Source organism: Stegodyphus dumicola, chromosome 9 (genome assembly GCF_044657685.1).
Source record: "Stegodyphus dumicola isolate Sdum_Otavi_A_Nest chromosome 9, ASM4465768v1".
NCBI lineage: Eukaryota > Metazoa > Arthropoda > Arachnida > Araneae > Eresidae > Stegodyphus > Stegodyphus dumicola.
The window spans coordinates 139,344,502-139,372,102 of record NC_140776.1 but is presented as its reverse complement, the minus strand read 5'-3'; the positions used below and the strand labels follow the sequence as shown (position 1 = coordinate 139,372,102).

General features: G+C 30.2%; 3 protein-coding genes across 3 annotated transcripts in view; 1 reads left to right on the top strand and 2 right to left on the bottom strand.

Moving 5' to 3' along the window:
- MCU (mitochondrial calcium uniporter) overlaps window positions 1–7,537 on the bottom strand; it is a 757,559-nt gene extending 750,022 nt beyond the window's left edge. The window contains exon 1 of the mRNA XM_085824151.1: window positions 7,350–7,537. Coding sequence (XP_085680277.1) covers window positions 7,350–7,451 — 102 coding nt within the window. The 5' untranslated portion in view covers window positions 7,452–7,537. The remainder of the gene's footprint in view (window positions 1–7,349) is intronic.
- Window positions 7,538–7,950: 413 nt separating this feature from the next.
- LOC118187458 (GDP-fucose protein O-fucosyltransferase 4-like) lies at window positions 7,951–24,520 on the top strand. Its single transcript, XM_035357696.2, has 2 exons — window positions 7,951–9,449; window positions 23,049–24,520. Exons 1-2 carry the CDS (start codon window positions 8,278–8,280, stop codon window positions 23,185–23,187), a joined length of 1,311 nt encoding a protein of 436 aa, XP_035213587.2. The 5' UTR covers window positions 7,951–8,277; the 3' UTR covers window positions 23,188–24,520.
- Window positions 19,924–27,342, bottom strand: LOC118187457 (uncharacterized). Its single transcript, XM_035357694.2, has 2 exons — window positions 23,857–27,342; window positions 19,924–23,163 (listed from the first exon to the last, which is right to left on the bottom strand). The coding sequence occupies exon 1, from the start codon at window positions 27,106–27,108 to the stop codon at window positions 24,673–24,675; it is 2,436 nt and encodes an 811-aa protein (XP_035213585.1). The 5' UTR covers window positions 27,109–27,342; the 3' UTR covers window positions 19,924–23,163; window positions 23,857–24,672.
- Between the last annotated feature and the right edge of the window lie 259 nt (window positions 27,343–27,601).

Here is a 27,601-nt window from a genome sequence, read left to right as displayed (position 1 = left end):
ATATCTTCAAATATAAAGCAGGGCGATAATATTTAATGGCAACAGTCTGAAAAGTGAAACGAACATTCTGAGTCATTCGACGCAAAATCGCAAAACGAAAAGAATACTTCATCAGGGACAAAGCCCCTTTAGACTAAAAAAAAGAAAAAAAATCTGATGTAGACACATCATCACTTAGATATAGCCTATTAAATTATATGCATTTTTTGCTGCACTTCATTTAAATGTATTTTTTTTTTTAATTTCGTTAGAAATATAGCTCGCATTCAAGCAATTCAGTTCTCACTTCGAGGCAAGGTTAAAATACAAAAAATTCAAAAACCTTTCTTAAAAACTGTAAAACACCGAAAAAAAATAAATAAAACACTAAAAACAGTTAAAAACAGCCTTTTTTTTTTTTTTTTAACAGTTAAAATAAAGAGTTTCAATCCAAACGCAAGCAATTCGGTCAATGGGCTGGAAGACAATATTTTCGGTGTGCAAAATCAAAGTTAATTTTTGCTCCCACTGGGCAAAAAGCCATTGAAGCTGTTGCATCAACTGACTTAATTCACTAATCTAATAAGTGTTTCGAATGTAAACAAACAGCGGCCACGTTAGGCCTAGCGACACTTTTAAATTGTTGATAACTCTAAAACTACTGCATGAAGATTAACTAAAAGTATAAAAACCTTAATCTGAACATAAGAAAAACACAATTCAATGACTTTTAACGCAAAAACTGCACAATTTACGGACATATAAGAATAAAAAAACAGAAGTCACCAAGTCGGATAAGAGAGTGTATATATATATATATATATATATATATACGTTTGGTGAGGCCGATTGCAACAAACAAACAAAAAAAAAAAAAAAAAAAAGGAGATGCACAATTACATGTTATAGCAGTTTCATATGCAAAATTTCAGCATTCTGCAGCTAATCGTTTTGAGTTATACGAGATACAAATCTACGTACGTAGGTACGTACCTATAGACATCACTTAAAAAAAACACTTTCGACCCCATTTTATAGTCCGTTTTGGAAAACAAAAATTATCTTTCCATTTGTACAGATGTCAGCAAAAAAAAAATCATCCAAATGGATTCGAGAGCCGTCAAAATGAATGTTTTCTTTGAAATATGATACCGAAATTTTTCGTGATTACTATACTTACTTGCTGGAAGAAAGTAAAAAAGTTTCAGTGTTTTTAATTTCGGTTCCACATTAATGAATAAATTTTGTAATTACATTTTTTTTTTTTTTCGAAATCTGTTCCGTAAAAATATACGCATCGACATTGTTGTCATTCATATTATACTTTTTCATGCTTGAAATACATTTGCCAGAATTACATTTAATTACAGATTTACTACCTTGATGAGGGTACAATAAATTGGTCCACCATATAATGACAGGTAAATTTTTATCATTTTCACAACTACTGATAAATTTTATGGTCAACATGACACTTAAAATTACTGAAATCATAAAATAAAAATATACTCCATACATATTCGATAGGATTTTAAGTCCGGTGAATATGAAAGAGTTTTGATAACTTCATGAAAGTTGTACAGCACCTACAAATGATCATTTTAAAGCTGTATGTTTAGTACTGTTATCCCTGATAGTACTTAAATGTATTTTGTATTCCATGTTGTTTCTTCAGGCTTTCATTAAGAGTAATTTTATATTTATTCTGATCATGTATTAATTTTTATGAAAACAAAATTTTCCACCCTAGAGGCAGCGAAACATGTCCAAACCATTATTGCCTCCATCCCTTTGCTTATAGCGGGTAATACTTTTTTGTATTCAATTCTCCATTCGGCTTTCGCTATAGAACAATTTGTCTATTGAATCCAAATATATTAAATTTTGACTAGTCTATATACATAAAATTTTAATAAATATTTGTTTACCGTAGATGTTGCGAACTACAAGTGTATTTTCCTTGTTTTCTTGCTGGTGAAGAATTTCTTTTTTGCTGATCGCCCTTGTATCCATGTGTTAACTGTTAACCTATCTAACAGTTTCCAGGGTTAACTTTTATTGAACCATTCCTTTAAATTCCCTACAAGTTTTACAGCACTACTTTTTAGGTCTTGTTTGACTTTTCGTAAGATGAATCGCCGATTCCTTGATGTTAACTGGCAATGTCTTTCAGACTTCATTGTCTTTTCAACACTTACACGCACTTTCCATCGTTTTGTAACATGAAATACAGTTGAACGCTTTACATCAAATATTTTTTGGTAATTTCGAATACTCTTACCATCTTCAAAATTGAAAATTATCAAATTTCCAACAGAATTTGTTATTGACTTGTAGAGTCTTGCAAGTCCACTTCAGATATCGAAATGTAATAACATTATGCTAAATAATAGTTATAATTCGAACGGAAAACAGTTATTGTTGTGATACATTTTGATTTAAAACAAAACATTATGGCAAGAAACATCATGTGCCAAAACATCTCAAAAATCTTTCGATTGCCTGAATTAGTATGCGATTACTGATCAATACTGTTTCAATAAATTATTTCATTACAAGAATATTTAGATGAGATTTACTTTACAACAAGCATGGCTTAAAATAGAGAGAAAACGGTATGTTAAAAAAAATTAAGTCTGTATTTCAATATTTAGCGTAAAATATATGCAAATAAATTTTTAAAACATAAATGTGAACCACTGTAATAAGATACTTTCATTTTAATACATACTTTTTCACATCAGTGTGTTCCTATTCGACTTTCTAAATCAATACCAACATACTCAAACTTTTTTTTTCTTTCCCTCCCCCCCCCCCGAGTATAAGCCTGCTTTTTCTTCGTAAAATACTTTACACCCTTCTTCTTCAAATAATAGTTTAGAGAAACTATTTGACTTTTAAATACTTCATTTATGTATTAATCATGTATTTACTCATTCAATCAACTGTTTATAAAATGAATTATTAAAAGAACTTGTTGGCTGATAGAATGCTTGTAGTTTTACTACAAGAAAGGAAAATTAATGCAGATATCTACGGAAAGCAAAGAATTATTTTCATTACTTCCTATCCAAATAGATATATAATACAAGCAACGAAGTGCTTTATTTGCCTTCTTTTTCTTTTCTTTAGCCCAAAGGGGCGGTAGCCCAGAACGGCTATTAGTCTCAAAACGGCATTTTGTGACGTTTCACTATAAACGGAAAATCACTTTTTAAAAGCTAGTTACCTTCTAGATTAAATTTGAAAAGATTTTTTCTACTTTTTGATGTGATTGATTTAATAAATGTGTGTTAAAACAAGAAAATGTTTAATTAGAGGTATTCAATATTTTTATGAAATTACACTAGTTGGACTCGTTAAAATCATTATTTTCTATTTTATGATGCGCGGCTAATTTTTAAAGATATAATATAGTGAATATGAATATATGCATGGCAACTTCTACCACTCTATCGGGAATTCTAAAAATATACTATTTTTAAATATTTCGGGATTTTGCCGTTGAATAGAATTGAATGTGGCGTACGTGCGAAAAATATGATATTTAATAAATAAAGTTAATAATCAAATGACGATGTTTTAAATTTTTTTATTTTGTTATTATTAGTTCAATGCCCAGGAGGACTATTAATTTCGTTTTGGCATTTTGCGTCGATTCAGGATAAGCGTTGTTTCACTTTTCAAATTATTGCCACGAAATATTATTGCCCTGTATTACATTTAAAGAAATTAAATAATGAAGAATCTGCATGAATGTATGCATGTTTCTCACATTGTGATAAAACAACGGTACTTAAAGCCATCAAAATTTCAATAACGTAATCTTCCATAAAATACAAAATACGGGCATGTGGAAGCCCTAATTTGAATTTGAAGTAACACTTCAACGAGTTTTCGATTAACAAACTAAACGGTTTCAAAGTGAATAAAAGCAACACTGTAAGGTTTTTTTTTTTTTTTTTTTTTTTTTTACTCCAACGCGCGAGACTCTGTATCGGAAATTCTAAAGGTATGCTTATTTTTAAATTATTTTGCGATATTGCTGTTGAACTGAAATTTATGGTTTAAGTGCGAAGAACATGATATATAATAAATACAAGTAACGCACAAAATTTTAAAAAACGCCCCCTTTGGACGTAATTTAAAATCTGAAACCTTTCAGATTTTCATTATTATTATTATTATTATTACTGTGATCCATCGTACTACGAAAACTTAATACTGAGATGTGAACTGAAAACAGAACGAAAAAAATATATATAAAGACATACTACTGCATCATTCTCAATACGGAATAACTATTAAAAAACTACCTAAATTAAAAATTTGTAGATTATGAAAAACTAACCCATTCATATCAATTATTAGAATGGAATTAATGCTATGTACTTATGAAACAGATAATAGGGGGATATTTTGCCAAAATGTGTTTTGCAGAATGCCGCTTTCCCTCAAAACAAAATTTTCAGCTGACAGTTTGCAATTAAAAAAAAAAGGAGGAGTAAAAGTAAAAAAAGAAAAAAAAAAAAAGTTACAGAAAAATCGGTACTTTTCCGTTTCGCCGGCGCAAATCTCGCCAAGCAGACTTTATTGGCGACAACAGACAGTATACACATAAAAAATATTTAAAAAAATCTTAGTTCTAAGAATTCATTTTTTGAAGGCATAAACATTTTAATATCGCTTAAAACTTTATAAAAAGCCGATAAATAAAGACAATAAATTTGTAAAAAGACATTAAGAATTTACTATGCTTTCATGGTTCAAAATCCTAATTCGCCGGTTTATATCACGTGCCCCCAAGCTATCTCATCTCACGTAAACTACTCTACAAAAATCTAATGCTCTCAGTAATTATCTACATTAATTTCAAGTTAAATCTTAATTTTGAACACAAGTTTAAATGCAAGAAATATTTCAATTCGTACGAATAGCTTACTCAGAAATTATGTAAAACTGCAGTGCTTTACTTCGCTAATGTATCCTTATTAGAATTGATGAATTTAACCCTTGACTTTACCTTTTCTATATTTTCGGCTTCGGGTAAGAGCTGTGATTGCATCCTAATTGACTTAACTACTGAAAATGGCCTTAGACATAAAACTGAACTATCTGATAAAAATTCTATGTAATTATATGCCAGTATTGAAAAAAACAATCAATCTGATAAGAAAAAGCTGCGACTTGTTTTGAAAATGAGGCGTAAAAGGTTACCAGCGAGAATATTCCTTTTGGCATCGATTGTACCATTATTGCGCCGGCAAAACGGAAAAGTACCGGAAAATGTTACCTTACTGTATTTGGTTAATAAACGGTTAATAAAAATAAAATATATTAGTAAAGTAAATGAAACAAATAAATTAACTTTAACTAAACAAATTAAAATTAATTAAATTAGTATTACTAAGTTAATAGTTTGAGTTACAACAGAATTACTCTTGACTCATCACTCTGTTTTTGTGACTCCCACAGTACAGTAACGATGCAATTTTTATAAAAATTAGTGGCATTTATTAAAATATAATTCACACTAATTGCTAGTAAACAGATCTGATACATATTCATATGAGGGTTATCCTGTTTTGGAAGAGAAGCATCCGTGAAGAACTTTCTAAATGAAACAATCTACAGTAATTTTAATTATTTAATTGGGTGAAAAATAAAACATATCCTGAAACAAAACGGTTTACCTATGGCGAAATATTTAAAAGAGAAAAAACAAGAATAATTCTTCGGTACAATGAAAACACACAGCTAAATAAAACTACGCTCTAATCAAAAAGCAGAAAATGCAAAAATCGATTAATCGTTGATTATCTTATCATTAAGCTGGAAAACTACGCAAAACACCATAGGCAACTGAAATTGGAGCAGAATTACTCAAACTTGTTTGACTCGCAAACCCTGTAACCATGTTTCCGTCATTTCCTCAGAATAGTTATAATGTAATTTTCGAAAACTACAATTTAGTTACAATATTTATTACAAAATTAAAAAAAAAAAAAAAAAACTTCGAAAAATATGTAAATATAACAAAATGTACGCTTAATCATATGGCTGAAGCTATGAGTCATTTGATTAAACGCACACACAGAAAAAGAGCATAATATTATATATGTATACAAATAAAAAAAAAAAAATCAGTTGCTTTATTATATTTCAGCGACTCTTAATAAATAACCTCTTTCACGGAAATAAGCCGCGACTTCTACTTAAAAAGCACCACAGCTCTTTAAAAAAAAAAAAAAAAAAAAAAAAAAAAAAAACCTTGGGGCAATAATCTTAAACGTTAATTGATAAATATCGCGATATGATGAGTTTATTAGAGGAACTAATTAAAAATAATATGATAATCACTAAAATCGCCCAATTTCTATAAATTAAAAGTTGGCTAAACGAGCGTAAACAGTAACAGCATTTCATAACGTAAACGCTAGTATTTATTTTTAAAAACTTAAATTTTACCAAATCATTAATGTTAGTTTCAGTTTCAGTTTCATTCTGAATGAATAACTAATAACCTGTACGATATTAATATAATTGATTTTACAAACTGAATATTTATATTTTAGCATTACAAAAATTACTAAATAAAAATTAAATTTAAAAAAAAAACCGATAATTATAAACTTTTCTTTCAAAACTAAATAACTGTGTTTTTTTTAAACTTTTTAATGGTATCATAAGAATATTTTTATGCATCTAAAACTGAGATTTTAATTTTAAAAAAATATCCACAAATTACAAACAAATAAAAAAACAGAACCAGAAAAAAAAAATTTCACATACTGTCATTTAAAATTAAGTAAACATTATTGCAAAACTTTTCAAATTTTAGTAATATAATATACATAAGAAATATTTTATAACGCTCATGAAATGTAAGAATCTAATTTTCTGAAGGATATTTCATGCTCTTTCTGAAGTGAAAAATAAAAATGAAACATGACGCATTAAATACTAAGACGTAATGAAACAAACATAAAAACATCTGCTTCCAGACACATACTTAAACTTTTGTCTACATAAACTTAATAACAATTTTTGATATTTATTTCATATTTCAAAGAGTAATTGGTTGTACGTCATAAGCAATAACCACGTGCGATTGTTTTCGTAACTCAGCTGTCAGTGCACTTTGACAGGCATCAATAATATCTTTAATCCCATTTTCTAAAAATCCGGGAATTAAACTGATATCATGGCGCAGAATTTAAACGCCTTTGGTATTGTGAATAACATGACAAGAAACTACTGTATAAATATACAGTAGGTTTTCATCAAAAAAAATTTTTTAAACGTTAGTAGTAGATACATATCGATTTCTCTACACCTACAAAAGTGATTTCTATGTATAATAATCTTACTTGATACATGCAGAAAGAGCTATTCTGTCTCCATATTCCAAAAGTTGTATTTGTTAAACCCCATGCAATTTCAGGCATCCTTTTCAAAGGCATTAATGCCATCACAACACTTTACACGCTCAAGACAGCGTCCGCACTGCTCTTATTTAGACGGACCGCAAGCCACATTTGGCGCACATCGTATGAACTTGATGTATGTCTGTTGGAATTTTCGTTGCCATTCGCGTCTTCTTATAATAACTACGAAAATATTCCCTTTCTTCCACCCCAAAAAAAACCGAAACTATACTTTTTTAAAAAACATTTATTCTTGACTATTCCTAATATCACATATTCTTTTTATTTTAATCATGTTTAAAATCGGAACATAAATTGTAACGCTGACATCCTTTCTTCGCCCATTTCAGTATCTTCTAAAGTATCAAACTTATTCACTGATATATCAATATCTAAGTATTAACGCTTTTGCTTTTGCATTCACATCATTAATGGGTGATATCAAGGGGTAATTGAATTAATGAGTAAGATCGCTTATTTTTAAAGGATTACTTCTACTTTTATAATGACTTACTGCATACTTTTTGATTTACCACATATTATTGTTAACAACTTAAACTGCACACATCAGAATGTTTATATATTACAAGAAACATTTTTAAATTACGTCCCAATTTTTTTTTTTATTAGTATTATTATTTTGCGCAAACACGAAGCTACCCATATAATCCATGTATCTTTGTTGTCAATCTGTGGCCATCGCCGTGAAATTTGTTTGATTTTCGAACAAAAAATGAATCTCTCTAAAATATTCTTCATTTCCGAACTTTTTTCGTCAAATTAGATTACATAAAAGCTTTTAACAGTTAACGCTTTTATGGCATATTATTTTATCTTTAATACAGCCAGAAGTTCATACTAATGTTCAAATATGCAATCTTGCTTCATTGATTTCAAGTATTTTTATTATATGATCTCAATAATTTTAAGTGTCATGTTAACCATAAAATTTATCGGTAGCTGTGAAAATGATAAAAATTTACCTGTCATTATATGGTGGACGAATTTATTGTACCCTCATCAAGGTAGTAAATCCGTAATTAAATGTAATTCAGGCAAATGTATTTCAAGTATGAAAAAGTATAATTTGAATGACAGCAATGTCTATGCATATATGTTTTACGGAACAGATTTCGACAGTTCGGATTTGCCCTTTCCCAGGAAACAGAATCATTTATGGACTTTACTACATGAAGAATCTCCAATGAATAATTATATTTTTTCTCATATAACAGGTATAACGTTATTTAATTATACCAGTACATTTTCACGTTACTCAGACTACCCTCTAACAACCCAGTTCATACCGTCATTAGAGTATTTTACAGAAAGAAAAGGCATCCCTATAGATGAGAAAAACAAATTTAGGTATCAAGGTATTGCTCCTGTTATGTACTTACAATCTCATTGTAATGTAGCTTCAGATCGTGATAGGTATGTGAAAAACCTTATGAATTTTATTAAAATAGATTCGTATGGAGCCTGTTTACACAATAAAAATTTACCATCTCATCTTCTGTCAACTGAAACTTATAATGATGAAGAACTCTTTTCTTTCATATCGAAGTATAAGTTCCATATAGCTTATGAAAATGCTCTGTGTGATGATTATATCACTGAAAAAATATTTCGAGCTCTGTATGTTGGATCAGTGCCTATATACAAAGGTGCATCTACAGTCAAAGATTGGATGCCTTCAAATAAATCTGTGATAATTATCGATAATTTTGATAATCCAAAGGAACTAGCAGATTTTATATCTAATTTAGATAAAAATGATGATTTATATAATGAATATTTGCAATTTAAAGAAACGGGAATTACGAATGAGTTCTTGAAACAGACTTTGCTTAAAAGAAATTGGGGTGTGAATGATGTATATAAAATTGATTTCATTCGAGGTTTCGAATGTTATGTATGTGATAAATTACATGCACTAAACAAATCAACATCTTTAAATATTGCCAATAGGAAACATATGAACTGTCCTCAGCCTCATATGTCGATTATTTCTGATAATGAAATTATAACATATGATGATGAGTAAGTATAAATAATAGATTGAGTTTATTATCTATTATGCATATGAGAATGTGCATGTGTGTGTCTGTATATAAAACTTTTTTTTTTTAAGCATACTATACAGATGCTACTATAAAAACCTCAAAATAAGTAAAGCTGGTAAATCCTAGCAGTTGTTGTGGTGAGGTGCTAATCCTAATATTTACTATAATAATCACTCGGCTAATCTTTAGAATATGGTAACAGGTAGTTTGGCTACATTTTGGTAAGGCGATAAAGGTTACTAGCTAGAACTTTAGCAATAATCTGAGAAGTACACAGTTCGAATCACAGATTATTTTGTCTCAGAGAAATGAGAGATCATGAGACATGTAATGTGACATTTTCCGGAAAATTCCAATCGGGATTGAAGCTATTAAGCACTTAGAAACAATTTCGCTGCTAAAGTGCAGAATCGTCCACTTATTTGTTTGGCGCTTTTTACATGACTAAGAAAAATTTGATTTTTGTCAATTTTCTTTGACTTTTTAAGTGAAAATAGGTCGATGTGTACATGGATAAAGTCAAGCGTGTGCGCAATGCCATTTTTGTGCAATTCTGAGATATTTTTTTCAAGTGAAAATAGGTGGACGTGTACATGGATACTCTGTATATGCAATTCTTAAAAACGCGGCAAGCAGTGGGCAATTCTACACTTTCTCCCGATTTCGCACCCAATCTTCGTCATGATTAAGCACTTTTGTTCCATAAAAGTTCTAGCATAAGCGTAATTCGGCTAGCAGATTGTTGGAAAAAAAATGTTGGAGTAAAAAAACATGCCTTTACTTCGTGAAAACAAAATGGCGTCCAAAACAAAACTAGCAGGTTGCTGTAGCAGGGTTGGTCGCCAAATCTTAGACAAAAAAATCGCCAAGTTACCATAATCCAAAGATTAACCAATGACTCTAAAAGATGATTGTAAATATTTCCATTTCAGTAGATGCCAGTTTTTATCAATATCATTTGCTGAAATACAGTATTTATTTACACAATTAATGAAAGTTCATGGTTAGAGTAGACTGACGGGTACCTCTTCTATTATCGCAAAGTTGTTTCATTTATGGTAACTTGAGTAGTTGAATGTTCTGTAAATATACTTTTACCTAGAACTAAAGTAAAGGAATGTGTACATGAACAAAGTCAAGGGAGTGCGCAATGCCAAGTTTGTGCAATTCTCTGATGTTTTTTTGAGTGAAAATAGGTTGATGTATACATGGATAAAGTCAAGGGAGTACGCAGTGCCTAGTTTGTGCAATTCTGTGATATCTTTTTAAGTGAAAATAGGTCAATATGTACATGGATACCAAGTTTGTGCAATTCTTTGACTTGTTATTTTGTCTTTATGTAGCCGAGATTTTAGTGCCAAAAAGCCAAAATAACAAGTCAAAGAATTGCACAAACTCGGTATCCATGTATCACCAATTTTCACCAAAGGGGTATCTGTAAATACACTACAAAGTTCATTTGACTATGGTATTGCTTTTAAAATGCAATTTCTCACTTATTTAATAAAAGTTGTTATGGTAAAAGTTCTTTATCGGGTACAAGTTGGCAGTTTTGGAGACTTTTTTTTAAAAAAAATCACCAACTACAGAGGCTGTTCACACATTTTTTAGACGACGTATATTGTATTCACAAAACTAAATTACATAAAATTCTTGTGTTTTAAATGTTCTATTTGACATCCCTTATTCTGAACTATCTTCTGCCACCGCAATTTCCAGGATAATAATGTCTTTTGAAGTGGCAGAAGAGGTGTTCTATCCCATTCCTCCCAAACAACTTTCCAGAGTCCTGTTAGGGTTTGGGGACAACGTTTGGATAATGCAGTTTTTAAAATGTCCGAAAGCACAAAAATCCATAGGTGACACATCGGGAGATTTAGTATGGATATCAGTGAAGGGTATGGCCTTGATACCAGTTTTTTGTTCCATTTCTTTTAGGAAATTTACAGTGGATTTTGATGTGTGACTGCTAGCTTTGTCCTGATGGAGTCTCACAGATTGATGGCACTGTGGGTAAAGCGATGGTATTTCATTCAGAAAAATTGGCGATAAAATATGTTCCTGATAGTATTTGGAGTTCATCTTGACATTTTTTTGCACTCTCTTTATTTTTAACTTGCCATTATAAGAAAAACCAGCAACAATCATGAATCCCTTAGAAAAACTTTTTTTCGATTCTTTGAACCATGTACTTAAATTGTTTCTCCCCTTTTGTGATAATAAATGGTGGTACTTTTCCATTTCGCCGGCACAAATCTCGCCAAGCAGACTTTATTGGCGACAACACACAGTATACACATAAAAAATATTAAAAAAATTTTAGTTCTAAGAATTCTTTTTTTGAAGGCATAAACATTTTAATATCACTTAAAACTTTATAAAAAGCCAATAAATAAAGACAATAAATTTGTAAAAAGACATTAATTTAAGAATTTACTATGCTTTCATGGTTCAACATCCTAATTCGCCGGTTCATATCACGTGACCCCAAGCGGTCTCATCTCACGTAAACTACTCTACAAAAATCTAATGCTCTCAGTAATTATCTACATTAATTTCAAGTTAAATCTTAATTTGGAACACGAGTTTAAATGCAAGAAATATTTCAATGCGTACGAATAGCTTACTCAGAAATTATGTAAAACTGCAGTGCTTTACTTCACTAAGGCATTCTGGTACTTACGTATTATAGCAACCAGGTTGGCGCAATTTGTAAGTTTGAAGTAAAAAGGTATGAATAGAAAGAAAATGTACATTTATTAATCACAGATAATTTTTAATACAGTTTTTTATATTATTTTGTTTTAAAATATAAAATAGCAATTAAACCCTTCCGGTTTCGAATTTGAATAAGTTGCAGAATTATTTTTTCAGCGGAAATCTTTTGGCTATTGCTTTTAGCACTGATTGAAAACCGTATTCGCCATAACCATGTACACGTCGACTTATTTTTACTTAAAAAAACATCCCAGAATTGCACAAAAATAGCATTGCGCACACTCTTGACTTTATCCATGTACACTGCTATTTTCTCATAAATTACAAAAATTTGCACGAAAATGCAGGAAAATTTTGTGAATCTCCACATGCTCTTTTTACAAAACTATGTATAACACGTAGGGTTGCCATAAGTAGGGTCGCCAAATTTCGCAATTTATGCGAATTTTGGCCTGGTTAATACGTAAGTACCGGCATTCTCATTAGAATTGATGAATTTAACCCTTGACTTTCCTTTTCTATATTTTTGGCTTCGGGTAAGAGCTGTGATTGCATCCTAATTCTTAATTACCGAAAATGGCCTTAGACATAAAACTGATATATCTGATAAAAATTCTGTGTAATTATATGCCAGTATTGAAAGAAACAATCAATCTGATAAGAAAAAGCTGCGACTTGTTTTGAAAATGAGGCATAAAAGGTTACCAGCGAGAATATTCCGTTTGGCATCGTTTGTACCATTATTGGCGACTTTATCGCTTGCGCCGGCAAAACGGAAAAGTACCTAAATGGCTTTTTTTTTTTTGTTACAATCAATTAAATACACACATGCTTCATCTATTGTGACAATTGTTTTCAATTTTTCTTTCGATTTCTCATATAGAATTTTGCAGCGTGTTCTGCGTTGAGCAATGTGCTTTGTAAGAAGACGATGCACATTGCGTTTTTTCGCTTTATTAATATTTAAAACAACGTTTATCATTTTGTTTACAGTGGACACCGAGCATTTTAATGATTTTGCAACTGTTCTTTGACTAGGGGGATTTTCTTTTAACATTAAACAACGTACCTTTGCAATAGTCGAAGATGTCCGTTTTTTCCTTGGATACTTGTTTGGAAATTTTGTCCCACTTGAGGCTCCAATTTGACGTTTTTTTTTCCTTTTTTGTTGATGATATTACCTATCGACGCTTTAGATATCACAAAACCATGACTCTCACATCGTTTTTGGATAACGGAGTATGCATATTTCTCATCGGAAAGAGCGTAAATGTAGCCTTCGAATCACTGCTTTGTTAAATTCGCCATTTTTAATAAAAACAAAACTTTCAAGCCACAGATGATAATTTTGACTTTTAAAAACATAGTACAATTGCAATTACTTCTTTTGCAGCAAACAATTTTTTATTACCGCTTATCAAAATTGTCTAAAAAATGTGCGAACAGCCTCTATATTGAAATTTTTTGTCACCTGGAAAGCATTATAGCTATAGCCAAAAAAAAAAAAAAAAAAAAAAAAAAAAAAAAACTTCAGCAATTTAAAATACAAATTTGAATAATTAGCTAAAGATTATATATATATGTATGTAACATATTACTATTGCTGTCTCCATGTGCACAGTGCCCTCCATGTGCCAAATTTATGTAATTCTATGATTTATTTTTAAGTGAAGAGACATCACTGTGTACAGTGTCAAATCCAGAAGGAGGCTGAGGTCATAAAAATTTTGTATCATCTTAAAGCCTCCAAATTTTACTGGCGTGAACAAAGATGTTTTCGTAATCTATTATCATAAATTCATATAAAGTTTGGTATTACTCGATTATCATGGTCCTCATTATCAAAATGGTACGAAGATTGTCACCAAGTTTAAACTACTTACATATAGTTTGTGGCATCCCTATATCTGGGAATGCTTTTAATATAGCATGAAAAGGCTTATCCTTGCCGTCATCTGAAGGATTTCCTTTCACTGAATTCAAAAAGATATGACTCTGATGTTGAACCATACCTCTTTGCTTTTTATTTCGGCATTTAACAGAACCCCATAATCTTTCCACAATTTAGGTGTGAGCAACCGTTGTCGGATCAACAAAATTAAATGAACAATTAACAGTTAAATGGCTGTAACCAGCCTTTTTCAAGCTCATCAACAATCTGAATATATTGTCGATCTTTCTGCTATGTGGTGTACAATGTTTTATATCAATATGCTTCCTTCAGAATTTGGAACCTGAACAAGAAAGGACTCACCACTTTCACAGCCTAACCTGCTGAATATCCACTATTGTGGAAGTACTTTGCCAGCGTTGTTTCTTTGATGCACGAATGAACTCTCGTCAGTTTCAGTTATTATTTCAGGACCACCTATTTGTCCTTTAGGGTGTTGAATTAAATCTAGTAAACAACCTCTCTTATAAAGTTGTTTCAGACAATCATGGTTTTTTTACACATCTGTATATCTTACCGCATAAGTGACGTTAGTTCATCTGCCCGGAAGTTAATGAAATGCAGCACTGTTAGGAATGGTGTTCTGGAACCGCTAAACCAGTCATCAGATCGAATGCTGTTTTTTTGTTTACAACTTTTCATGTTGCACCTCCACATACTTTCGTTTAAATATAGTTTCATTGTGTGGTCATTTATGCATATTCAATTGTAAGGTAATACAATAAAGTCTGTAATCCGGATGTCCATTATCCGGCATGATCTATAATCCGGACCTCAAAGCCACAAACTTTTTTTTGTATGCTTTACTCATGCGTGTTTAATGCTGGTCATGTGCATTTAATGTTTAGCACAAAAAATGAAGCAACTTAGACAACTTACATTGAAAGAAATGTTTAATAAAGTAAACGAATAAATATTAAGCTTTTTTTTTTTTGTAAATTTTGATACCCTTTAGATCATAATTGCTCTTTATTTAATAAATTACGGTTTCATATTTTTAATTGTATAATTTCTGCATGCCATCTTACCAGATTTAAATTGATGATCTGTAATCCGGAATTGCCGAAGTCCCAATGAGTGCGAATTACGGTCTTTGTACTGTATATCTTTTTCCAGAAGAAATGATACATCATCTTCATTCCTCAGTATTTTAAAAATTTTCAAGATTTTTTTGAATGAAAAAAGAAGAAAAAAAACTATTACAATATCATGCATTTCATCAAATTCTGCAAAAAGAAGTTGAAAGTATCATTTTTACATAATTTCATGGTTTATTGTAGGAGCCATGAAAATTAAGCAGTACCCATACTAAGTTCTTTAGCAAACTGAAAAAAAAAAAAAAAAAATCTAAGTGATATTTTAAAAACATGATAAAGATGATATAGATAAAGAAAGTTGTATCAAATTTTGTTTGTTATTAAGTGTTACAATGAATTACAATGACATTAAACTGAACAAGTTTGAAAATGATAGTTTGAAATTTATGAGATAATATTCATATAATGGCTTATTTGGCCTAACATATTGAGCACTTGATTGACATTTACGTGTATATTATAATATATATTTTAAGTGCAAAAGCAATAAATTTATATTCTTATGTTGCGTACCTCAAACATGTGTGCAATCCTCTTAAGGTACTGTAGTTTCTCTCTGGAATGGCTGTTGTCTCTAGTATTACTGTAACTATTCTAAAAAGCTCATATATGTTAGGAAACATCTTTTTTTTCACATCTATTTAACATTTGGATAACTTATGATTTGGCATCTAGAAAGTAACTCATTTGGGTACTTTTTTGTTTCGCCGGCGCAAATCTCGCTAAGGAGACTTTATTGGCAACAACATACAGTATACACATAAAAAATTTTAATAAATGTTAGTTCTAAGAATTTTTTATTTTGAAGGCATAAACATATAAATATCGTTTAAATTTTTGTAAAAAGCCAATAAATAAAGACAAAAAATTTGTAAAAAGACATTAATTGAATAATTTGCTATGCTTTAATGGTTCAACATCCTGATTCTCCAGTTCATATCATGTGACCTCAAGTGATCTCATCTCATGTAAACTACGCTACAAAAGTCTAATTCTCTCAGTAATTATCTACATTAATTTCAAGTTAAATCTTAATTTGGAATACAAGTTTAAATGCAAGAATTATTTCAATTCATATGAATAGCTTACTCAGAAATTATGTAAAACCCCAGTGCATTCTCATTAGGATTGATAATTTTAACCCTTGACTTTGCCTTTTCTATATTTTTGCCTTCGAGTGAGTGTTGTGATTGCATCCTAATTGACTTAATTACCGTGAATGGCCTTAGGGCATAAAATTGAACTATCTGGTAAAAATTCTATGTAATTGTATGTCAGTATTGAAAGAAACAAACAATCTGATAAGAAATGGCTGCTACTTGTTTTGAAAATGAGGTGTAAAAGGTTAACATAGGAGGATATTCCGTTTGGTATCAGCTGTACCATTATTGGCGATTTTTATCGCTTGAGCCGGCAAAACGGAAAAGTACCCTCATTTGTTTTTTTTCTATGGTAAATATTCAGGTATGTACTTGGTTCATGCTTATGAAAAACCAGTTTTAAGATCATCCTTATAGAATTTGATCAATGTATCGAAATCGCTGATGTTTCTTGAGCACGATATGAAACAGAAAAAGGATGATAGATTATATTTATGAACTAAAAACCTATTCTAAATTTCTGTAATCATGACATTAAAAAATGGGAGAAAGATAGAAATATGATAGTACAATTTGGGATCAGTAATATATAGGTCAGATAATACAACTGGGGATTATTGGACTGAACGACTTATTGTTTATTGTTCTCCAAAGTAATGACTGGCACCTTATGTTTCTGACTATACTGGTTCTTTCTTTAGAAAACAGAGTTTCATAATGACTGTCTGCATTTTTTTCTCATGCGCAAAACTTGATCGTGAAGCATCTGGGCATGCTTTACTGCAACGGCCAAATCCAAACCATGTGTTTTGTAGGTATCTACTTAATAAAATGTTGATGCTAAATACAAATTTGCTTGCAGAAATGTAAACCATAAATTTCACAGAATGGAGTTCATTTAATTTAGTGGAACCAATCAACACATCACTGTCAGTCCAATGGCAAATTCCATCCAAACTTTCACATACAGCATCCAGAAGTTAAATGAAAATCGTTATAGAGTCATGCCACTCCACCCATCTTATAGGGCAGAATACATGTAAAAAAGTTTTTTTTTTTTTTTTTTTTTTTTTTTTTTTAATTTGGGGCAGAATTCTTCTTTGATAAAACTTCTTGTCTCTTTATTGTGTGAAGAAATGCATTTGTTTCTTCAGTTATTCCAAAATAATTTTTGATCACTTGGTAATAATCCAAGATTGCAGAATTTAAACAGTGTGACATACAGTATGCATAAATGACTTAGGTTGATGTGTCTTAGGTTGGTGTCAGCAGTATGTGCTTGCATCCATTTAACCCTTTAAGGTTCGGTGCATAAAATAAATTTATTTTGAAAAAATAACTTTACACATAGATAGTTAACTTCTAATAGGATGTTATTTCATGCAAAAAAAGCAGGTAAACTGTTAAGGTAATTCATGATGTGGTGGGATACCGTTTGTCCCGCCGTGCATCTAGAGCATTAAAATGGGCATCTTTGCCTGAATGTAAATTCTCCTAACATGCTTATCTAAAGTGCTAGTTTTAGCAACAAAATGAAAATGCAAGACATAAAAAACGTTTTTGAATAATTATCTAGAAAATATTGATCATATTCGCAAAATAAAAAATATTTTTTCAAAAAAATTGCATAATTTTTTAAAAAACCGCTCTCTGTATGACTTTTTAGATATTTTTTTTATGTTTTCATAATAGATTTGAAACAGAGAAGATTTTCTCTCCAGTACTTTATTTGCTAAAGGTTTGAGAAGGAAGATATTTAGAAGGACGTCATGTTTATTTACATTTCACCTCTCTTTCCTCTGCTTAGGATACTTTTCTATTGGTGAACCACACTGACAATTCCATTCAGTATTCAATGACATTTCATGTTACAAAATTATATTTTCATTTCTTTCAGAAAAATACTAACTATTTTTCAAGTTCCAACATTATTGCAATTTATTAAAAAATATAAATTTGCATTATCAACATATAAAATGAACATAATACTTGAACCAAAGAACATCTACATATTCTTTGCTTGAACTTAAAAATATTTGAACAGTGCTACCCATCTAGTAGCAGCAATTCCTGCATGCACAGTGGGATGTATCTGCCCCACTTTTTTATTTCATCCATTCTTAATTAATATATGTGAATTCAAATAATAATTTTTATTAGAAAAGGAAACTTTCACATAAAAATATTCATTCTAACACCAAAAGTTGTTGTTTGGACGATTTAAATTGCATTAGAAATTCAGGAAAAAAACTGCATCAAAATTAGACCTGCAAAGAAATTTTATTTTACATTATTTCAATGAATGAATACTTGTGCTGCCATCTGTTATACATTTAGAGAACTAAAAGATGTATTTTAAATGGAATTTTGCAGCTTTCATCTGGGAGATAAAAACTGAGAAAAAAAGTGGGATGCCCGCCCGTCAAAGGGTTAAGCTCATAACACGAGTGCAGTCATAACCTCGTCTTTTAAGATATTTGATGTCCAGACCTAGATCTTTCAAAGATTTCAGAATTGCCTATTAAATACTTCGTGCAGTTGTAGAAGTAAGATGAATGTAATGTAAAAAGGGCTTGCTAATCTTCATGTGCTACTAGTCGAAATACCTAAAGCAGAAAGACGTTTGCTCGATAGTCATAACATCAGTTCTGTCATCAGTCAAGACTGAGTAATATTTTAATTTTTTTACTTGTTGTGTATGTATTGTATCAGAGAATTGTAGATTTCAAGTATTTTATTTTAGATCATAAAACTTGTATATAGTGCATTTTCTTAGCAGTTCATTGATGATCTTCCAAATATTTATCTCTAGAATGAATAGAAATTTGAAGATAGACCTAAAATTTCCTTCACTTTTAGGGAATAAGTTACTTAAATCATTTGGCCCTGATCCTTATGCCTGCATAATGTCAAACCTTGTTTTCCACATAGTATTATGGTTTTTAATATGGGCTTCAGTCACTTTTGATTCTCTCAATTTGTTTTGATCCAATAGAACATTCTGCATATCTTTGTTGTGTAGTTGTCTTAAGTTGGTGAAAATGAGTTTTTATGAAATCTAAGGGTTATGGCTATTGAAATCTTGAAAAGCACATTTCCATTTTTTAAATCCTTGTATTAAACAGCCATGGAAATACATATCGAACATAATGTATAGCAAAAAAATATACAATTTTTGCAGTATGCTTCATCTTCTACTTTAGAGTATGCCGGCTGGCATTACTTTCTGAACCATGCATACTGAAATCTTCTGGAGAGCTTTTTGCCTGAAATGCAACTTAATGGAAACTCATAATTTTTGGACAGCTCTTATGTAAGTGTGAGCTTTTTGCAAGGTTTTTGGTTTTGCCATTATCATGATGTCATTATCATCTATACTTAAATTTTGAGAACACTCATAAACTCTCCTCATTATTTTATTGTTATCATCAGACTGAAACTAGATATGCCATTACCCAACACTGAAACACAGCTATCTACTACCAGTAAGAAACTATTATGATCACCACCACTACTATTCTCGATTACTTCGGCCTCCAGCATATGTTCGTTTTTCATTACCCTAAAAAAATTCAGCAAAGAAGCTTTTCTTCTTTTTTCCTTTTTTTTTTTTTTTTTTTTTTTTTTTTTTTTTTAATTTCAAATAATAATTATAATATGCCAATATGTAATACTCGTGTAGAAATTTATATTATCACTAAATGAAAAAGTTAATGATTGAGGACACTAAGTAATCATAATAATTTAAACCACGAGCCCGCCCGATTAAAGAAACCTTTCTGAAAACACCCCTATTTTTCTCAAGTGGTTGTGGTTTAGTAAATTCTCTTCCGAGGCCATCCTCTTTATGTTTCCGAGATTTTTCGTCAGAAATTTGATTCAAAGTTTCGTTTTGATCGGATTGGGTCTTTCAAACCCAGCACGCCTATTCGCATTGCTGTTGTACACACACAAACATATATATAAAAACGATATATTGTGTATTTATTATAAATTTGAATTTAACAAATATTCTCTCATTCATATAAAGCTAATTTAAATTTTAAATTATGAAAATTTAATTGTATATAAACAAAAGATTAATTATTGCTGTGAACTAATTTGCAATATCATTTAAATTCAGAGAGCATATGTAAATTAAGTGCAAGTATATAAAACCATGAAAAAATATTTAATAATCCAAAAAATTAATCCTAAAAATTTAAAGAATTTTAAAACTAAATTAATTTGCATGAAGTGAATAATTGTTGAACAGGCAAGAGACAGATCTTTTCAAGAAAAAGTTGCCTCCAAACCTAACTCTTCAATTACCCAACTCATGTTTCATCATCAGTATAGCCATGGGTAAAGTATTATTCAAAACCAAAAGTAAAAACAAAATATAGTGAATAGATATATATGTATATATGAGATATAAAATATGACATAAAACTACTAATTTTAAATTAGCAATAGTTTTTGTAATTCCTCATTTTAATTTGGCTATGTCCCTATCCTCTCTTAAAAGTATTAATATATGAATTTAAAGTGCATCATCTGAAAATTAATCCTCATGATGCCATTTTGTAAGACTGGCAATCCAGATAATTTTTATCTAATTCCAGTTCAAAATTTAAACAAAAGAACCAAGTTTATAAATATGGCTGTTACTAATTGCTTACCTTTTTTTTTTTTTTTTTTTTTTTTTTTTACTTTCTTTGCTGCTGTACTTAGACATGTCAGTTGTCTTTGTTGTGTACTGTCTAAAGAAATGAGAGAGATATATATATAATTGTGGGGTGCATATTGCCAGGGCCGGATTTAGACTTGATAAGGCCCTAAACTGTTTGAGATAAGGTTCCCTTTATAAATCCAGATATTATATATCAGTGCCAAATATGATTTTCGGCTAGAGCTTTTTTTGAGCAAAGCGGCGCCCATAAACTATAGCTTGTGTACCTTATACATAAATCTTTCACGGCATATTCCATTCACCAAAACATCCGTAATGATCTGTAAAGAATAATATGTGTCTTAAAAATTAGTTGTTGAGAAATAAAATTATGTGTTAAAATTATGGCCATGTCTGTCTTCACATGTCATCTTTCTAACTACAAAGTAAAGCCTCTCCATTTATTACAATGCAAAGAATCATCACCAAAACATTGCAGCTATTCCCTTTTCATCCCACTACACACACACATATATATACAAAAAGAATCATAGTAATTGGTCAAAAATAAAAATTCATTTATATATACACACAATACAGACAATCATATTACTATCATAAAAGCTTGGTGTATTAACAACCAGGTTGAAAAGATTACTGAATTGTAATTATGGATTTAGCTCTTGTTAGCAAAACACATCTGCATTGACTCTTTTTTTTTTTTTTCCCCTTTTTTTTTTTTTTTTTTTTAATGTATCTTGTATAATACAAGTGTAAACTACGTTCCTTCTGATATTTCATGAAAGTGTCTTTTTTTAGACAGGTAATCTGTAAAATACTTTGCTGTAATAAATTATCTATTCATCTCTTAGTAATCAGTTTTCATTTCTCATCTAATAACTAAGAATGTTGTCATTATAAATTTTGTTTTAACAAATGGAACAATTTTAACATGTGATAAAATACTTGAATATTGTACAATATGAGCCTTTTGTTTATTATATCACAGTATGAAGCCATCCAGTATAAAAAAATAACCTAGAAGCTTTCTTGTAGAAATGAAAAATCTGTATCTGTTTTTATAAAAAAATAAAATCTATTTAATGCAATAATTTCATCTATTGTTATTTTCCCACAGAAAATGTCTGACTTTTCTAATAAATTCAGTAATCTAATTTCACATTTCTGCTTTAAATCTAATTTTTATTACATAGCATCATATCATTGTAACAAATATCCAGGCATTTAAAAAAATCATCAAGACAGACAACTAGTGATTCTTATATGTAGTTTAAATTGTTTGTTTTTATGTAAACACAGGCTAGTGATGTATTATATAGATATATTATCTAATAATCTTTCTAATACTATAACTGGTGTTTGAAATCTTTTAACATCACATAAATTATTTACTGAATATTATAAAGAAAGTAAGAAAGTTAATTTCTCAAAAATTATACAGTTTAAAACCCTAATATTTATCACTTTGGGGATGGTAATGTATTATATACATTCAGATTTATTAATATAATATATTAAAGACACCTAATTTGCAGATTTTCATCATGCATTATAGTTTAACAAATCCTGATCTTGGAAATGGACACAACATAAAGCATTTTGTAAAACCTACTTAAAAAAAGATAAAAATTAATTACATTTCAATAGGCATAAACATGTTAGGAAAATAGGATACGTATATTCTTTTTAAACATAGTTTTATATTTGAAGAAAAAGTATGGTTAAAAGTGATTGTTGCCTTTTTTTATTACAGTTCTGTTTTATTGAGATAAATTTCTTTTCCCAAATTTCATTTTAAAGTTATATTTCATTAGCAAAGAAATTTGATAGTAATTCGAGTAAGTAAATTAGACTCTTCCCGCTTATTATAAAAATAAATATTAAGCTGTTGTTTCATTAGAATAATTTTGAGATATAGAAAATATAACCTAATTTTCTCCTCCACAAAAATTTTTTATTTCAGTTATGTAATTAAAAATTCAAGATTTTACAACTGAAAGCTTCACATTCATCCTTTTTTATCTTATTTATTTTTCAGATGGCTTAGAGAAGACTGGATCGAAAACTATTGGTTTGCTTTTGACCAAGCACGAGCAATTGAACTCATGATTAAAAATGAAGAGAATAATTCATCAAATTTTATGCAATATGTCCTAAAATATAAATATCAACATTAGTGAAAACAAAAAATGTATGTAATAAAAATTTAACATAAATTATATACCATAACATAACAAAAAATTAAAATTTAAATAGGCAGTACTATACATATATATATTTATTTAAATGAAAATTTCTTCTTTCATAATATATTAAATATTTTACAGATTCCATTTGGAAAAAAATATTGATTTTGAAAATAAAATTTAAAATTATCTTAAGCTAAATGTTTTCTTGAAGCATTTAGTTGGTTTCTAAATATTAAATTATTGAAAAAAAATTTTAATTCATGTAGTAGTTTAAATTAATATTAAAGCTCCTATCTAGATATTAAAATAATCTAAGTAACTAATTCTGTGATGCAGTGGGATCACAGTGCAATTCTATGACTGTTTCCTATCAATATTTGAAAAATATATAAATTTTTGTATTTTTAAGTGGCAAATTCAACAGATATTTTTTAGTAAAAATAGAATTAACAAGGAAAAATTATTTGACTGTTAACTATGTATATGAAATTATTTGCTGTCTTTTGTAAATGAGTATATTATTAGACAAAAATGTTGTGGCAGTACCGTATTATTAACACAGCTTCTTATATCCTATTAAGAATTAATATTCGGGGAAAAAATTGTATTATTTCTGTTTAGATTGATTTTTACTCGGAAAATGTAAAAGATACATACCTTTGCATTAATTTTCAGAAAAGTACTTATTGATGTAAGCAAATCTAAGGTTAGTGAATTTTCACTTTTTTGTAAATACTATTTTAAATGTGCCGAATAGCTACAAAATACAATATTAATCTTTTGTGTGTAGAATAGCTTCAGAATACAACATTAATTAAAGTTGCATGTAAGTTCTTTTGGTAAAAGTTTACAATTGGGTGCCCCTTGTTTTTTTTTTGGCGATTCTTTTTTGACGTCAGGAAGGCATAATTTCAAGATGGCTGCTACACAAAACCAAAATAAAAAGTCAAATAATTGCACAAACTCGGTGTTTCATTTAAGAAGAATCAGGGAATTGTACAAACTAGGCATTGCGCACTGCCTTAACTTTGTCCATGTACACATCGATTTATTTTCACTTAAAAAAAATCAAGAAGCTGAAACAAAGTTTAAACTCTCGCGGTAACCAGAAATGGGGTTTCATCACCAAAACTGAATAAAATTTCTTGCTAATCGAAGGGGCACCCAATTCTACACTAGAGCCGTTCTTTTTCATTCTGTTAGTTTTGGCGATTCATAGAATTCTGTTAAATGTTTCTCAACGCAATTCTGTATACTGGACTTCATTGCATGTTGAATATGTCAAAATATTTTAGAAATAAATATTACTTTTTATACTCGATACATTATTTCTGGATCTTCTAGATTTTTAATTATAATAAAATGTAAAAGCAGTTTGATTCAAAATTTCGATTTCAAGAATTGCCTTTAAATCCTCAAATGATTTCATTATATACAGTTTAGAAATGCTGGTAAACTGATCTATCTGTACTTCTAAAAGATGTTAAATTTTTTATTCATCCCTGGTATAGGTACTTTTGTCAAAATTCCTTTTTGTAGTTTAGATGCACTTTTACCGATTGTATTCTTGACACCTGATGCGCCTTCTGCTATTACATTAAAAGGATCTGAGCGCGGAGATTCAGCAGAATAGCCCATATTCGAGACACATTGATTAGAATTATCTCTTTGTGGTGCTTTTGTCACAGTTTCTTTTGTTATTTTAGAAGAGCTTTGCATGAATGCATTAGCGACACCTGATGCCCCAGTTGTTACTAAATTAGAAGTACCTTTGATAACTGTATTTGTGACACCTAATGCACCTGCAGTTATTAAACTAAACGGATCTTGATTGGTAGATCCGGAAAAATTATCCTCATTCAAACAGGATCCTTTATAAAAGTCTGTCTGATTATGAGTTGGCATTGGCACTTTTGTAAGAATTTCCTTTGTTACTTTAGAAGTACTTTTGATAACTGTATCTTTGACAGCTAATGCACCGAATGACATTAAATCAAAAGGTCCAACCAAGTCGTCCAAAATGGAACTGGATTCATTAGAAATGTCTGTTTGAAATGGTACATTTGATAGAACTTCCTTTTTTATTTTAGAAGTACCTTTCTCGAGTGTATCTTTGGCGCATAACGATATCACTTTAAAAGGATCTTTATGGGAAGATCCAACAAAATCGTCCAACGTCGAATTGGTTTCATTAGAGCTGTCTGTTAAATTAAGGGTTTGAACAAATTCATTTCTTATAAGAATTGAAATAAAATAGGAATTAAGATCAGCATTATCTTCATCCTGCTTGCTTTCCCATATGATCTTCATTGTTGCAAACTTCTTACGTATCATGTCATTAATTTTCAGTCTCTTCTGTTCATTGGAAATTTCTGCTGCACACAGTTCTTTTAATTGACTGCAACCTTGAAACTGATCCAGCAGATAGGATATAGCAGTGATAAAAGAACCGTTATTAACTGTTATAGCTTCTCTCCTAGCTTGGAAGTACCTAAAAAGGAATTTAAAATCTCTCTGAAGCAGCGGAAATTTACCAGTAGCCATACGAGCCAGTTCGCTAATTTTAATAAAAGATTTGCCATTTATATCTATAACGAGTGAAGCATAGTCAAATAACATACTTTTTGTTTTATTACTGGTTACCTCATATTGAATGTCTTCATCTCTTTTTGCTTCAAAGTCTGCTAATAAGTAATCCCATTTGGTTAAATTATGGTTAAGTTCTTGAAGTATACCATTAATCCGATTTTCTTTTATACCTAACTGATTTGTTAGTCTCTCAGTTTTCTGATTTGTCGAACAGTAACTAAAACACCCATACCAAATTACCCTCGTCACGACTAAAAATACATTTCTTGCTGCTGTAGGGTAAACCTTTTCCGGGTTGAGATGTGGATTATTTTCTTTGAATTGCTTAAGTATGTCCACACGTTTTACATCATCACATTTAAAACTGCAATTTTTATTTTCTTTAGGTAACATTGAAAGTTTTATGAAAAGTTCTAAAGCATGTTTTAAACCTAAATTTAAAGACTTGAAAAACGCTAAATGTATGGCTGAATCTCCAAGGCATATGAAATTATTATTGCTCCTCTTTTTAGCATAACCACAGCTAATCTCTATTTTTTTCACTCTGACGCTGTTTAAATCAATAATACAGCCATCTAATATAAGATTTCCCAACAAAGAAGCTATTGGAAAGAAAATGCTATCAGGCACTGGTCTCGCACAATTAAAGGGATTCAAAGGTTCTCTTTTTATGTTTGGATAGTCTCTATCAAAATCACGAGCTAGTTCTTCATTTATAAAAACTGGTAATGTTACATCTGTAAGTCCACTATTTCCTTGGTTTTTGCTTACTACCACCTCAGTGAGTTTTACACTACTGATATATTTCATAGCTTGATACAGAGATATACCATTAGCCATTTTGGCTTTGAAATTGATATACATAGCATGCTGAAGGGGAGTGCTAACTATGTTATGTTCGTCAAGTCCAAATGCATTGATTCTTAGTTTGCTGTTCCTTCCAGTGCAATCTAATATTATTGGGTTTGAAGTTCTGTGCTTTTCGTATAATTCTTGAAAACTGTTCACTTCATATCTTATGTATTCAGCTCCAAGCGATTTAGCTTCTTCTGCACATCTTGTTTCTAAATCTTTTATAAGAATCTTATACCCTTGGTTTTGCAATTGCTTATTCAGTTTTGCAAAGAATTCATTTTCTATACCTAAACGGAAAACTGCCTTTTGTACTTCATTAAAAAAACCACTCTCTATTTTGAGATTTATATTTCGGGTAAATTGTTCGCGTTTTTCATAAACAGTTACTCTTAGATCTAAGAGTGAACAAAGTACAGCCATGAAAGACCCAACTGGACCACCACCTGCGATGATGACGCTATCCATTTTGTTTCAGATATATCTTCTGGCACTAACCGCACATTAAAATAAAATAATGAGTTTTGCTTATGCTGTCAGAGATTGTAAATTCACAAAAGAAAATAAACCAAGCAAGGTAAAAAGTTAATGTCTCACTTTTGCTGTCGGAGAAAGTATGTTGTTCATCAAAGTAATTAAGCAATACAAAAGGCTGGTAATCTTCAGCACAGGTAACAGACAAATTGAAGGGAGGACGAGGTTTTAAATTCAATATCAGACATATTATCTTAAGTATAATGGCAAACTGCCAGATCTAGCGAAACCGAATGCTGAGGGTAAGTGCTGCTGATAACGGTAATCTAAATGGAGAAGAAAATTCTCTCTGTTTTTGTTCGGTGATAAATGTATGGCACTGAGAATAAATAAAAGCATAAACCTGCATCCGGTCGTGTTTAATAAATATTTAAAGAAAATTATGCATAAGTAAAATTTGAATGGAAAATTAAATCAAACTAGAAAA

Excerpts from the sequence above, each read along its gene's own strand:
- LOC118187457 (XM_035357694.2), bottom strand. The coding sequence starts at position 27,108 with ATGGATAGCGTCATCATCGCAGGTGGTGGTCCAGTTGGGTCTTTCATG.
- LOC118187458 (XM_035357696.2), top strand. The coding sequence starts at position 8,278 with ATGCAATCTTGCTTCATTGATTTCAAGTATTTTTATTATATGATCTCA. Across the intron at positions 9,450-23,048 it reads ATTATAACATATGATGATGA|ATGGCTTAGAGAAGACTGGA; the intron begins GTAAGTATAAAT and ends TTTATTTTTCAG.